The 16,768-nt window shown below is 33.0% G+C and overlaps 1 protein-coding gene across 7 annotated transcripts in view; it reads left to right on the top strand.

The window, feature by feature from the left end:
* The window catches only part of LOC111061728 (protein phosphatase Slingshot), a 221,968-nt gene that overhangs the window by 110,802 nt on the left and 94,398 nt on the right, over positions 1–16,768 (top strand). For all 7 annotated transcript variants that reach the window (XM_039437058.1, XM_039437055.1, XM_039437056.1 and 4 more), the window contains one exon: positions 16,430–16,485. In XM_039437058.1, the coding sequence (XP_039292992.1) occupies positions 16,430–16,485 (56 nt within the window). The remainder of the gene's footprint in view (positions 1–16,429; positions 16,486–16,768) is intronic.

The following is a 16,768-nucleotide window of genomic DNA, read 5'->3' as shown; positions in this document are numbered from 1 at the left end:
TCTTTTTCTTATTTTCCTCTTCTTTTTCTTCTTCTTTTCTTCTTCTTTCTCTTCTTCTTCTACTTCCCTGTTCTTATCTTCTCCACACATGAACATCCCTGATACATTTTTCAGGTCACGTATTTACACACCAATTCTCCCTGCACTTCAGTCTACAAAATTGCAATACAACATGAGAAAAATACAAACATCACCCGGACAGAAAATGCCACCAGCGACCGAACTTGCAACATGAGAGAGACAAGGAAGTAAAGTATCTCATTTTACGACTCCCTCTTGGAAAAGGGGAAAAGCGACTTTGGAACTCATCACGGAATCCCCCCCGGAAAATAAGGGGAAAGTGCTGCCACCATTTAGTACTTTGGTTGGGTGCGAGAAAGTATTTACTGCTTATATAATATATATGAAGATGTATATAAAAATATAACAAACTAATAAATACCTATAGCAGTAAATATATAGTAATGGAGCTAAATAGTATATTTTTGCCCAGAATATATATAAATTCTGTCTTATATACAGTTAGAATATATTATGTGAATATAGAAGTCCTTGTATTCTCTCTGTATGTATATGCTGAAGTACATAAATATAGCCTGGATAAATATATGTTTGTGGGTTATGTTTTTCAAATTATATATGTTTTAAATATCTCAAAGGAACCTAAATATATTCAAAGACTGAAGTAAATGAAGATTCTTACTGGTAAATATATGTACAATATGTTCATATAGATGAAAATATATGTATTTAATATATATTTTTCAGGAATATATATTTTAATATATTGTGGTAAATATATGGATTGTATGTATACATGGTTAGGTATAATTTTATGTTCATTTATCTAGCGATAAATGTATATGGTAAATAAATGCTTATGTAGGCTATGTGTTGAAGGTTTTCAGTATTACCAGAGAAAACTCCTATAATTGTAATTCTGTGGTATTACTTATTGATTTGTACTAATATTTGTGGGCTTGCTGTATGAAACTCTTCTATAAGTTAGAAACTCTTCATTTAGAAACAGTTTCATTATCATATTTTAGAAACAGTTTAATTTAGAAACAATTTGATTATATGGATCCTCAAATCTCAGTGTAACCTATCCTTTTTACATATTATATATATGCATAGAAACTTTTATACTCTCCCATGCTATGAGACGATTAGATGGTATCTTTTTTATTTTACTGAAATTCGATTGGTAGGCAGCTTTCCATCGTTTCTGTCCAGAGCTATACTTTTCATATCTCTGGTTTCCTAGATCTTTGATAACTTGTTTCAGATATTGTAGCCGGGTCTACATTGTAGATAGGTATAAAAAGTTTTTATTATTATTATATTGTAGATGGTCTATGTCTTATTAAACTATTGTAATACAGGACTACGCGTACAGAAACTATGTCTAGTTAATTTTATGGTGAAATGAATATCATTATATGTAAAATTATTGATTTTATTACAGTACCTGCTTGTATTCGATGGAATTTCTTTAGAAATTTTCCTTTATCTTTCAAGTTTCAAAATAAGCTTCGGATCTAGGTAAAAAATAGAGATACGCAAACGTGAGATGCTTGTAGATATAGATATAGAAAGTATCCCGGGTGATATAAGTGTAGATATATCAAACTGGCGCTAGCTACTCGTTGGAAATATGGAAACAATGGCTAATGTCAGAAAGTCCGCACTTTATTCCTGTGGCATACAAATTAGGTGCCGGGAGAAAGTCCATCCATCCCGTTGTATGAGCCATGAATATCAAATTGCAAAAGTTATAATGCGGTGTAGACAGAGCTGGAAGTTTTATTCCTGTTTGATGTGGTTTTGAAGTTAGTGTCTTTGAGGTGAGGTTTTACTTTATTTTGTTGTGTTACTGAATTAAGGAAGTTGAAAGTACGAGAAACTACTGATTTCAAGTTCCTATTCGATTACCTATTGATTAATTCTCTTCTAATAAATTACCGATTAGATTGTAAAATATATGTATAATTCTACTTTGTTATCGATTTTGATTATAGTTCTAAAATCTATATTTACAAGAATAATCCATCAATTAAAACAGAATACAAGCTATCAAGTCTTCTTCTTCTTCTTCTTCTTCTTCTTCTTCTTCTTCCCTTAGCACTACAGTCCTATGTGGACCTTGGCTTCCATGACAATTCCTTTCCATCTGTCTCCATCACCAGCAACTCTCTTCCATCCCCTAACTCCCAACACTCACGGATCTCTCTCCACATCTTCCAGCCACCTTCTCCTTGGTCTCCCTCTTCTTCTTGTGCCTTCTATTCTTGCCTCCAATATGTTATTTGCCAACCTTTCTCTATTCATCCCCTCAACATGTCCAAGCCAGCGTATCCGTTGCGACTGGATGAAACGTAAAATATCTTCCCGTTCAAGTATATTATTTATCTCTTCGTTACTTCGAATGACCCAACCTTCAGCTGTTCTTATGGGTTCCCATATTCTTATGATAATTTTTCGTTCGAGAAGTTATCAAGTACCCGTTTTTTATCTCATCAAATCACAACTAGTTTCAACCCATCAGAGCCATTTTCAAGTTTAAATGCTTGTAATATTATAAATTTACACTTGATAATGGCTCTGAGCTGAAACTAGTTGCTATTTGATGAAATAAAAAAGGGTAACTTATAACTTTCATTGTTAGTAGCCCTATATTGAAAAGAGAAAAATCTATCAATCTTTAGGAGTATGACAGTGAATAGTGTTGCTTCTTGAAAGTTAAAATTCTTTTTCTCTATTTTTTTTGTAGTTGTGAAGTTGATATTGTGGTAATTATTCATATTGAATAAAGATACTAAGAAATTGTCAAAAACCACAGATTTATTGATACTTAGAAAGACCGGTTTCGGTTGTTACACCATTGTCAATCTCTTATAAACTCTCTCTATTGAGAGTATTGAGGGAGTAACTTCTCTATTGAGATGCATTCCCTGGAAATAATAATAATATTTTATACATTACATACTGGTAATTGGTATCATGCCATACTTTTGTGATGCAACAAGATTGTCGGGGAGCCAATTAATACACTCTATGTTGGAAAGTATTTATTGTTGAACAAAAACAATATTTTTGAATGTACATGAGTTTAGGAGTTCTCATCATATTGTATTTATTGCTCCAATTCCAACAAGAGAACTCTAATAGACTTTAAGGGCTTTAAGGCTATTCTTTACACCTTTTTATTTTTATTTAAATTGTATAATATTTTTCAATATAATTGTTAAGATCATTATAAGAGTGAGAAAAAGTGGCAACTGAAATTTTTAAGTGGTCTAATAAGCGAGTTATGGGTTGTTGAAGTGCTAAACTCAGTTTTCTTCCCAGATCATAAACGGTTTCGAATTTTTCCATTGTAGTTTTTTTTTTTCAATACATTCAGTATATCATTGGCTTTGTTCTAATATGCGTTTTTTTCGCGATTTATGCCAAAATAAACAAGTTATCGAATTTACAAAAAATGTTACTTTTTTATTTATGAAAGATATGGGGAATAAAATGTTTTAGTTTGGAAATATACATTTTTGAATTTTCAAGAGAAGTTCTAATAATATAGTCGAAACCGTTTATGATCTGGAAATAAAACGGAGTTTATCACTTCAACAACCCATAACTCGCTTATTAGACCACTTAAAAATTTCAGTTGCCATTTTTTCTCACTCTTATAATGATCTTAACAATATTATATTGGAAAAGATCAACCAATTTAAATGATAAAAAAAGTGTACCGCACAGCCTTAAGATCTACAGAAATAAAAAAGTTTTTTATTTAAAAATCAACATAACTATTCTATAGCCTACTGCAAAAATCAGTACTTAGAAGAGAACACGTCACAAAAACACCGATAAAAACCAACAATTGTCAACCGAAAGTAGAGCGGAACAAATTGGCAAATTTTCTATGACGATTTCAAGGATAAACTACTCATAAATAGAAGACACCCAAGTTACGTCAAACAAAGAACGCTTTTCCAATATTACTTTCCGAATAATGTTACTTAAAAACCAATATAAATCGTAGTTGGCCTAGTTATGGTTGTTGACAATGTACAGAAGTGGTATTCATGGCTTGTATTGCTCAATTTTGCCAGGATAGTGATAACAGTGAAAGTACGGTAATTCTAGAAATGCTTGAAAACCACCGTTAAACCGATAAGCATTTCATAATAGACGTGAAACAACTCAGAGAAATTGTATATCTATAGCTGTAAGTTGAAGGAGAATGCAGAAGTGGATTGTATATCTATCTATTCAAACTGCAAGGAAATTGTGTATCTGTAGTTGCAGTTGAAAGAATAATTCAAAATTCTGTAAATGGATTGCATATCTATCCATCCAAAATACACAGGAAATTGTATATCTATTGTTGTAATAGATAGATAGATAGATATTTATTGATAATTGTTACAAGGCTGTTGCCTATGGTAACATTTACAAAAATTGACAATAAAATTGAATCAAACTTGAAAGATAAATAATTATTCAACAGTTCTGCATCAGTATAATCAATTACAAATACAGTATCAAAGAAAATAATATAGTATAATATTAAGCCATCAACATTATACTAGATCACATTAGCAATTCTGGAGGAAAGAAAAGATGTTATTTGCATCCATGTGGAATGAAACTTATCATGAAAGTATACCATGAAATGTTGAACTTCATAATACAATACAATACAATAGAGGGTAGATAGAATAGGTAAGGAATAAACTATGAAGGTGGTCCTATAAAACAAGAGGGAAGCATGGCAGAAAGTTGATTTTGTCTATGTATCGAATAAATATAGAAAATTGTATATCTATAGTTGTAATTTGAAGAGGAATGCAGACTGGAATTGTATATCTATCTGTATGGGGAGTATTCAATACCGAACAGTATAGTATAGTAATAACTAAGTACTGTGCCTGAATGGCTAGACTGCAAGGCTCGCGGTACCATTTATGGTAACGGTTAGGAGTCAATGATTGGAGGAGAGTGTTCTGTTCTTTACCATGTGAGTGCAGTAAACTTTTTCAAGACAAACATCTGGGATGGTACTTATACGTATACTTAGTTACTTATTACGTAGCTTAGTAGCGATAGCACCTGCCGACAGGTGAACTTAGGACACGTTATCCTCGATTGCGTAAGGTTTGTCCCCTACCTAATATGGATTGCTGGAGGAAATTGAAAAAACCTGAGGTTATCGGTTATCGCTGAGACTGAAGTTGTATTGTGGTATAATGAGGTTCTTGTTCAAGCAGATTATTCGATTATTATTCTTGTTGGTTGAAAAAAAGGTGGAGAGAATATTTTTCATCAAATCTCCAAATTAGGATGCTTAGAAGGATCTTTGTTTTTTCATTTTTCAAATTCAATTATTCTTGTTGGTTGAAAAAGAGGTGGAGAGAATTTCATTTTTATCAAATCTCCAAAATTAGAATGCATTGAATAAGCTTTGTTTTTCATTTGGAATATTTTTCATGCGTTTTCATAAAAGGAAGTTTTCTTGAATTCCTCTCCCAATTGTGATTCCAGTGAATCAGTTTAATCAGATTTAGTGAATCAATTCCAGTACATGTTAATCCATCCGTCAATCATTGATCTGCTACTGAGCAATTTGGTATCAGTACAAATATTTCATATCAAGCTTGATCAACAAATTCTAGTAACTTGATGTTGATTGTTGCACCCATTTGTCAATTTTGTTCAAGTACATCCACCTCCTCCGTTGCTAATTTTCAATTGATTAATGGATTGTAAAATTGTCAATTTTTGCATTTCTTTCAATCCCAAAATTCAGACTAAAATGGTTCCATGAATCTCCCAGTTTCTTCCAAAACAATTTATTTATACACTTTTCTCAAGTGAATTTCTGGAAGACAATTTTTCTAGTACAGTTCAATAATTTATGAATTAAGTATGTTTTTCGGTAATTCTTCGGAATTATATTCTTAATATGTGAATATTTCCTATTTTAGTTATATTAATGTGAAATACTTCTTCTATGTTTAGTTTTGAAGTTGCATCTAAATTTGAAAATCTACTTTGTGAAAATACTTAAGGACTGAAAATTTTGTGTATTGAAGAACTACAAGAATTAACCTATTTCGGACTAGGTGTTATCAAAATTTGGAAGAGGAATAGCACAAGGTTACCTTATTTTTCCTCTCCCTATCATTTTGATAATGTACTTATCATTGTATATATGAATAAAATGAAAAAAATGAATATTGACGTGATACTATAGTTTTTTGTTTGAATGAATTGAAGAAAATGTTTGCTGTGTGTAATATTGTTGGAGTTGTCTTTGCTTGGACTAAGTTATGACAGACTTGAATAATGTAGGCAGCCTCTGCTCTACAGTAGGAATCATCAACAGATGTGACCCATCATCTTGCTCCATTAAAAGCATACAAAATTAGAAGGTCCTCTGTCCTACTCTTCTTCTTATTCTCTCGAGTTCATCATACTCATATTCTTTTTCAACATCATCTTATTCCTTTCCTTTTTCGTCCTCTCGTATCTCCTTTTCCTTCATATTTTTCTTCTTCATCTTCTTTTTTTCCTTTTCCTTCATATTCTTCTTCTTAATATTCTTTGTTTCCTTTTCCTTCATATTCTTCTTCTTGTTCTTCTTTATCTTCTTTTTTCCTTTTCCTTCATATTCTTCTTCTTCTTAATATTCTTTGTTTCCTTTTCCTTCATATTCTTCTTCTTGTTCTTCTTTATCTTATTTTTTCCTTTTCCTTCATATTCTTCTTCTTCTTAATCTTCTTTTTGTTCCTTTTCCTTCATATTCTTCTTCTTAATATTCTTAATATTCTTTGTTTCCTTTAATATTCTTCTTCTTCTTCTTCTTCTTCTTCTTCTTCTTCTTCTTCTTCTTCTTCTTTCTTCTTCTTCTCTTCTTCTTCTTCTTCTTCTTTATCTTCTTTTTTCCTTTTCCTTCATATTCTTCTTCTTAATCTTCTTTTCTTCCTAATAATCTTTGTTTCCTTTTCCTTCATATTCTTCTCCTTTCCTTTATCTTCTTTTTTTCCTTTTCCTTCATATTCCTCTTCTTCCTAATCTTCTTTTTTTCCTTTTCCTTCATATTCTTCTTCTTCTTTTCCTCAACCTTCTTCATCTTTTCCTCCTCCTTCTCATTCACCTCCGTTTCATCCTCCATGTTTCTCATGTGATCCTACTTTTCCTCCTCTTCTTCCTCCTTCTCCTCTTCCTCCTCCTCCTCCTCCTCCTCCTCCTCCTCCTCTTCTTCCCCCTCCTCCTCTTCCTCCCCCCTCTCCTTCTCTTTCTCCTCTTCCTCTTCTTCCTAGTTTGATCTTCTTTTGAATCCTCTTCTCCTCAACTATTCGACTACCTTCACCGCATCTCCTTATCAATCTTCTTAATTTTTCTCCTCCACCTTTCTTTCCTACGTCTCTCTCTTCTTTGTTTCGTCATTCTCCTCAGCTTATCCTTATTCTTCTTGTTCTCTTTTTTCTCCTGCTTCTCCGTCATCATCAAAACGTCCGTCATGCACGCATCCACTCAGGCGAAACTGTGCTCAACAAATAAGCACAAGAACAAGTGGTAGTCATTATTATTCTTTCTTCTCCTCCTCCTCCTCCTCCTCCTCCTCCTCATCCCACTCCTCGTCCTCTTCTTCTACATCATCATTTTCTTCATGTTCTTCATCCTTCTCCTCTTGTTCATCTTCCTGGTCTTCTGGTTTTCTATTTGGTTCATCGTTTATCCACGCAGTAATTGGCTACTACCAACTAATCAAGAGTTTGTTCTAGTTTTTGTGGGTGGAGCCTTCTCCATCTATTAGGCTCTGTTTCTACGCCTATTTGACTATACTGTACTGAAGTATATTTAGGTCTCAGACTTGAAATATAATAATAGATAATGACAGGAATAGGCAAACATGCTTGTTTTCCATGTGATGCCTATTAGGTCCAAAACCATGTATGAGAAACAATATGTATCACAAATAGGTGATAATATTGCAGAGCCTTACACTTGATAAAATAATTCATATTATAATTTGTACTGCTGTTGTAGAATTCAATCTCCTGTGATTAAGGAGGAACATAATAATATGTTGTCGTGTTCTTCTTTTTACTCAGTTTAATTTGTTTAAAATTCAAGATTCAATGCCATTACAATTGATAACTTGAGGTCTTCTTCCAAGTAACTACAACGGAACCTCCATGAGACAAATCTCAAGGGATTTGGAACAAAATAATTTATTGAGGTATGCCCTCTTATTTATCTCTTCTCTGTATAGGGCTACTTGTAATAAAAATAGAAAGAAAAATAAAAATCTCAGTACCCTTTTTGAATTATTTAATCACAACATGTTTCTGACATTGATGCCATTTTCAAGTGATCACTTTAAATAAAAAATGATTCAATTATTCAAAAAGGGTACTGCGATTTTTATTTTTCTTTCTATTTTTATTGAGGTAGCCTATACGTATTAAAGTAGTAAGAAGGTTTGTCTTGGAGTTTTTCATCGCCTATGTCTGTGTATATAGCCCCGATAAAACGGATTTTCGTGTCCAATCTCTACAATACAAACTTCTCAGTTAGTTTTGTAAACTACCTGCTATGGAGTTCATAAGGCTAACAAATTTAAAAGTCCTGTAATTTTTAATAATTTGTAGTCTCATCGAGGTTTTTCTTCTGAAGCTGGGTTTTCGTTTGTGCGTAAATGCCGTCGTCGACCACGACAGGGTGAGGATCTCAGATTGGGTAGATTTCAATTTGTCTAACCTAGAAGATTATGTTCAATTATGTTTTAATAGGGGAGGTTGAGTTTATACTATTTTATACTTTTAAATGGCAATATGTTGATATTAGTATAAATGTTTGATTCTTGAATAATAAACACAAATAAAGCAAAGTTATTTGATCAGCTGTTTAACACTATTGAAATTTGGACAATATGAATGTCAACAATGCTTGTCGTCGTCGACTGCGGAAATTTACGCACAAACGAAAATGCACCTTTATCGTGGGTATATTGAAGAGACCGCACTGTATTTTACTAAAATAAGATAGATGATTGTACTCATTTCCAAAATATTATTCAGTTAATTTCCTACTTTTTAACCTCTATTCTCCGCCCAACCGAGCATTGAACTTGATTCAAAGTGCAATGGAAATAATGAGCAATTACTGCACGTCGATATCTAGGTGATGGTTGCATGATGTGGTCAACTATTGTGTGGCTCGAGGCGTGTAATGATGTATGTACATGATATTGACGTGATCCAATTCTTCACATCCACCAGAATATTACCATCAGTATAAATGCAGGATTGCTGCACTGTTAACATACATGCACCGTTATGTCTGTGCTATATAATGCTATATTATTGCTCGCCTGTTTACTTTTTCTACCTACAAGTGATCATTACTTGTAACGGTTGATCATTATTTGAACCAATTTTTTTTCAACGATTCACAAACACAACATAATAAACCGAAGAATCTTTGGAATTTTCACGATCGACCTAGTTTTGTTTCTAGCTCTGTTACCTGTGTATGAAATATCAACAAAAATATGTAGCATTAGTGCTTATTAATTCTTGTATTGATGCCGTGAACTTAAAGCTAAGTACTTCTTTGTGAAGTGACCTCCATTTCAGTATAAGCTCAAATATGATTGAGCTGTCATGCGAAACTACAATAAATTTCGTAGGATAATAGATTAATAATTGTGAATCTACTTGATAATATTGTTCCTTTGTGGAAAAATTGACCCATTTACAAAAAAAAAGTAGTGTATAATACGAGATATCTCATTCTGAATGAAAAAGACTAAGAAATTGTCAAAAAACCACAGATTTATTGATACTTAGAAATACCAGTTTCGGTTATTACACCATTGTCAATATCTCTGATAAACTTTATCAGATTTTTTGATACTTAGAAAGACTAGTTTCGGTTATTACACCATTGTCAATCTCTGATAAACTTCATCAGAGATTGACAATGGTGTAATAACAGAAACTGGTATTTCTAAGTATCAATAGATCTGTGGTTATTTGACAATTTCTTAGTGTTTTTCATTCCATATGAATAATTAACACAATATCAACTTCTCAACTACACAAAATATATATCATTTTTGTAGGTTTTTAAATCAAATTCAATTCCAGAAATAAGCAAATATTTCTTGAAAAAGTTGTATTTATTTGCGACTTACAATATAGGAGATCCGTAACAAAATTTCGAGAAAGAGGCAAGGCTGAGAAGAAGATAGATATGAAAAAGGAGACTATTTAGTGAAGAAATTAATGGTTTGAACGAATGAGAACAGGGGAAAATAGAACAAGGGTGAGAAAGGAAAAGTGAAGACAGAAATGGAAGAAGTGATCGACAGGAAAAGGTTTAGAAAAGGTCGTAAAGCAGTTTCAGGTCAAGGAGATTAGAGGAAAATTATAAGGCAAAGAAAATGAAAAATCTAAAACAAATGAAGAATATGTAGAAGAAGTTCAAGTAGAGACGAAATAGGAAAACCCTGAAAAATGAAGAATAGGTAGAAGAAGTTTATGGAGTGATGAAAGAGTTATAATCGGGGGAAGAAAAATTATACAAAGAATACATTAAATACAGTAAAAGGAAGGTCGGAAAGGATGAAAATAATATAAGGTGAGGAAAAATATTGAAAGGAAGATATGAGATAACTACTAAAAGGATGGTGGTGGAAGAGTAGAAGAGGAAAACGAGCTAGAAAATAGTTATGCTGAAGGAGTAGAAGAGGCGGAAGGAAAAGACGAATATGGTGGGAGTAGGATAAAATGAGAAGGAGAATGAGGACGAATCGGGTCACCAGTGACATGGGGTCCACCTGACCCGTTAAACGAGTCCAGGAGACCGTCACGAGTGCACGACCACATTTAGATTTAAATCACTGATCACTGTCACGCTCGTGCTGGCTGCTGCGCGTGCTCGTCCTCATGCATTGCATAAGCCACAACCATAATCAATCATCGTGCAACTGTGCTTTACTCTTTCAAACTGGACCGGTTGTTCAAGCATAGATAAATAGAATAGTAAATAAATATTGAGTAAATAAATAATAAAAATATTAAATAGTAAATAAATAATAAAAATATATAAATATTTTTTTTAATTAGAATAGTATATGTTTAAATGGTTGAAATTAATATTTTTGATTGAGAATGAATTCAATAAATGTCTGTCTCAATTGTCATTCATTTTTTGAAACCAATTTGGATTAAAATACAAAACAATATTATGTTATTCATAAAAATACTGTAATGTTTTTTCATATAAACGTTTACTTACTTATTTATTGAATTTACACACATTGTACATGCAAATATCATTTGAAGTTATTGGTAGATGAAAATGAGGATACCTAACAATTTGAACCCAGAATTTGTATTTATGGCAAAGTCCAGAATAGAGGTTGGCCTTCATTTTCTACTCAACTGACTTGATGCTAAATGAGTATCAAGCCCTAGAGAATGTTTCAAATATTCTTAGTTATATTATATAAATTATCTCTATTTTGATTGCGGCAAAATGTCATAGAAGTCGATCATTCTCATGCAATAATCCAAAAATCAACAAATTGGTTGTTTGAACCAATTGAAAAACAGCAATATTCTTATATAATCAATTCTAGTGTTTTATATGGTCAATCAGAGAGTATAGAAGTAGAGTAAGTAGGTTGTTCTATACTCTACTTTCTACAATGTATCTATTATATTTTATACTCTCTGTTGACAAGAGACCAAGAGCATAGATGACACAGACTTCATCTCTCTCTCTCTCTGGCTTATCCGCGAATCTGTCTTTTGCTCTCAGCTATTACTCAATCTTCTTAAATCAATGGCAGTTTTCCCTCAAATGTTTGACCTTCAAATAGTTCCTTTTCACCAACAGTTTCTCTACTATTCATCTGTAGTGATGCTTCTTCTTTCGACATTTTGAGTGGTGAGTCAGTGAACTCTTCACCGGATGTGGTCACTCTGGTCTTCTCTTTCATTCTTTTTCTTCTTTTATTTTATTTCTTCTTCTCTTACTTCAATTTCTTTCTTGCGCGAATCACTCACTAATTGTTGTCCAGTCATTTAGAGACTTGGCATGGATTGAAATCAACCTTAGCCATTCAAAAAACATTAGTCAGACAGCATGATACTGTACCATTGCATTGATTAAGCCTTGATTGCGGCTAGCGAAACTGGGATTGATTGACGTGGCCTGATTAAGGTTAGTTTAGGCGGATTCAAAGTGCTTTCAAATGTTACCTGAGAAAAGTTGGTGTAGAAAGTTTGATTAGTTATGCTTGGTTATGATGATGTTAGGGTAGGGTTGGTACTACGACATCATAATACAATAATAGAGATAGGATAACTTTCTGTAATATTGTATTATTGGCTAGGATTGTCTGCTGAGTTTCAACAACGGGATCAAACATCTCAGTTCAGCATACCACTGATCCGGTATTGAAATTTATCTCGGTTGGTGGAACGCAGATTTAAATTATGTAAAGAATTTAGGAAATAGTCAGTCCAAAATGGTTCAATTTCAGTTGTGTTGAGATTTTCAAATTTGAACAATGTCATATTGTCATAGAGATTCATGAAAGTTTTCTAGGTTAGTCTCCCTGATACTGGTTCTAAACAATGCTCTACAATATTATTGTATTTGGAAGTTTGAATTCCTTTATAACCACGGAGAAGGAAACGTAGCAAATAAAAAGGAAAGATGACAGAGAAAAAAATTATTTCTTCGCTGTGTTCATAACATAAAACTTTTAATACGTTATTCACTAAAGTTTGTAGGAACGTCCTCACCCCATCTCTTCAAATTGCAGCAGTCTATTCAGTAACAAAACAGTTCAACTTCTCAGCTACTGAATCGAAACATAATATCCTTCCCACATGTGACTTGAATATAAAGTAATATTTTATTCCGGATCATTAACCCTAGCCTCAGACTTATCAAGATTTACTGGTACATACATGTTTCAACGTATTCGCCTTGAGACGTATGTTCTGAATTTTACGAGGGTCACCATCCCTTGGAGAGAGGAGACCCCATGTGGGTTGGATTTTTTCTGCTCCTCCCTATTCTACAACTTTGTCTCATTCTTCGTCTCCTTCTCCTTCCTCTTCTTGAACTGTTTTCTTCACCTTCTTGTCCTACTTTGTTCTTTCTAAATTACTCTATATCCCTCACCTCCTTCTCCTCCTCCTCATCGTACTTTTCCTCCAGCACCATGTAAATAACAGCCTCCTTCTCCTCTTCCTTTCTTTTTTCCTCCTTCTTCTACCTTTATCGTGTTTTTTGTGTTTCACTCTCTTACTACATATTCCTCACTATTTTGTTTTCTTCTTCATCAGTTTCTAGCGTTGTCATATTCTTTTTCATATCCTTCTCGGTTTTCTTTCAATTTACTCTTAACACAATCTTCGCCTTTTCCTTTGTGAAGTATTCGGATTCTTGTTATTTCCTTCCTTTTCTGCTGCTCCTACTCCTTTACCATCCTCCACTTTTTCTATCCATCGCCTTCAATTGTTACTTCTTATCTTCATTGTTTCCGTCGCATTCTAGCCCTCTTCGTCTTTATCTCTTTCATATTCCACGTTATCTTTCTATCCTTTTCCATTCTTCCTTTTTCACCCCCAGATCACTTCATTCCAATCCTCCTGCTTCATTTTCCAAACTTCATATTCCTTTTTCACCTCTTCTTGATTTACTTGAACTTCTTGATCTTCTTCCGATTGCAACCTTGTATTACCACTTTTCTCTTCTTTTTATTTTGAAAATATTATCTTTTCTTTTTTCTCCAATCCTTCCTTCTCCTCATTGTGCATATAGTTTTTCACTTCCCCTTTTTCTCCAAAATCACCTTTCCTTCCTTCTTCTTCCACATTCAATTATTATCATTCTAGCTTCCCTCTCTCTTTCAATTAAATTCTTCTCCCATACCTCTCCATTCTCATAGTTTTCCCTTTCCATCCGCCTACTCCTTTTTCCCCACTTCATTTTATTGTCTCTCATCCTATTCCCACCCACCCAAGTCTAGACATTGATTTTGTCCACCGCTCCCCCTCCACAACTCATAGTTCCATTATTTAATGAATTTACAAAGTACTCTCTGTGCCTTTTACGACTGTCAAGCCGAGATTGTGACTAGATCGTAAACAGGGCGACAGACACAGTCTTTAATAGTTGGTGGTATTTTCTAGACACATTTCAAATATCACCTATTTCGTCTGGGATTTCTGTGCCTTTATGACTCATAATAAAACTGTAAAAGCCCTCACAAACAGTCCCACCCTCGTGCAATATAAAGCAGACGGTATTCTAATAAAAATAATATTGAGTCACACAATTCATCCTGTGTCTTTGTTCATAATTTTTCATGACTCCAGTCAACAGACGAGTCTAGAATTTGTATTAAACGCATGTATGTGACTCACTAAACTCGACTGACCATGACTCATCGAGGTAGTAAAATGTGTTGATCTTTGTATAATATCGATAAAATTCTCACAATATGTATCAGATTGTTATACAGCATGGGGTCATAGCAAAACATGTTGTCTATGTCTGGACTTGTGTTTTATTTTCTATTTTTCTTATCAAACTTTGAAAGGTTTTATGTATGTTTCAGATGTATTTGTTTGTTGTAAATGTTGTGTTGAGCTATCGTTTTATAGCTTGTATTTGTTTTGATGTTTTTAGTTTTTATAGAGTTGTTTCAGCTAAGTTGTGATACCGAGCTTAACATAGACTATCGGCATTTACGTCACAAATGTTAGCAAGTAGTTTTCGAACATATGAGTATGGAATTACTTTATTGATAGTTCACAGTAATTATAATTGTATAGTTGTATAGACACTAGTTCCGAGTTATTCTAGACTCTAGTTGGTTATTCATTTTTGTGCTTTCATCCACTGTCATTTGCCGTAATTCAAACATGAAAGAAAAATAAATCTTGAAATGAATTTCAATTAAAAGAAGGAAAATAACTATTATCATAATTTTAAGAGAATGAAATGAAATTGGTGTATGAACATTGAACAATGGCTTTCCTAATATTATTTTCTCTCCGAGATCTCAAACTCATTACTTCCCAGTTCTTGTATTTCTATCACTTTCAAACTGTAATTATTATGACTTTGACTCAGTACCAACTAGGAGATACGTTCGGTTGCTATTTTTAATTATTTTCCTTTTGTTTTGCGGAAATTCAATCTCGGAACGAAATCGTGAAGTTTTAAACTCACGTTTCAACGTCACTTCGTTTTTTCACTATTTTTCTTTTCAATGAACTTTCACTTTTCGGTTGTTGTGGTTTTCATGTCGCTGTCACTTCTTTTTCGTCTTCTTTTTCTTCTTCCCCCCCCCCACATCTTTTTTATGTCTTTGTAGTTTTTTGACGTCACACTCCAGTGGGCAGATTTTCTTCAATGACTGACAGAGAAATTTAGGAGTAATTACAGGTGTACTTTCTATTTTTTTCTTGCTAGACTCTTGGTCCAGGAGTCAAATCCGAATCTCTAATGGGGTTTTAATACTTTTTTCTCAAGTATACCTTGTAATGCAGTATGCCTATCCCAAATTAATAACTATGAATTGAAAGTGTATTAATGTTTTTGAAAGTCTAACAAGGTTCGCTTGTTATTTTTCCAGATTATTAATTCCTTTTCCTACAGATATAAGTAATGAAAAACGTCTCTATTGGATGCTTTCACATATCTACTTCTTGTAATCGTTTTCCAGATGGTAGATTTCAAATTTCACAGTAGTAATTACACCTAAAATGTTTTAATAATGGTGCACTGTATAAAACCAGTACGGAAGCCAGTAGAGGAAATACAGTATGCCTAATTATTCCTCATTCACAGAATAAAATAGTAAAAGTCAATACAAAAAATTAACGTTATGCTTCTGATAAAAGTCAATTCCAATTTCAATAGGTGAAACCGATGGAATCGGTGTGAATTCATCTGGCGTTTTATCATTTTCTGCTAGATTTTGATCTTCTTGAGTTCCGTGATCAACTATCTCTAATCAGTTGATCAGTTGAACTTTTATTATTGTGTCTGAATTGGATGTTACTACCCAGAAATTTCTTTACCCAACTCAGTGCTATTTAGAATCATATAAACTAATCTTGTTTTTTCTGTTATAATATAATAATGTTTTATTGCCTAGTTCTATGACGTTAAATTTGAGAAAACTATTGCATCTTTTTCATTCTTCTTCTTGCCTTCTTGTTTGTTATCTTCGAAAATAAATATTTTTTCCCTACCCAACATTTCACACTACTCAAATTTGAACTTTCTACTGAATCTTTCTGCATCATTGTTTCTACTGATAAAGCTTTCAGTATTCTTGAGGAAATAATTATTTATTTATTGTTTTTCTCTTGTTCAGGATTCTGGAACTGGTGGATCTTTGGATGAGGAGGATCCCGCGAGGAATAATCGCAGGTAATTTATTAAATTTGTCAAACTATTATTATTTCTCAGTTACTATCTCACTTCATTAGCATCCACCTAGTATAATCATTAAACTCATCTAAAATAATATTATCCGCAATAATTTAATATATTGTTTCAAAGATTTGTCTTGGATTTATTGTCCCTGGAATTGGTTCTATCCATGATCGTTTTTATATGAGTAGATTCTTGTTCACAAAATGTTTTCTCATTTAGTTTATATCATTTTTTCTCTATTTCACAACCAGCGCAACTTCCCGGCGTTTTGATAGAA

Source organism: Nilaparvata lugens, chromosome 10 (genome assembly GCF_014356525.2).
Source record: "Nilaparvata lugens isolate BPH chromosome 10, ASM1435652v1, whole genome shotgun sequence".
In the NCBI taxonomy this organism is placed as follows: domain Eukaryota; kingdom Metazoa; phylum Arthropoda; class Insecta; order Hemiptera; family Delphacidae; genus Nilaparvata; species Nilaparvata lugens.
This window is presented reverse-complemented; position numbering and strand designations above follow the sequence as displayed.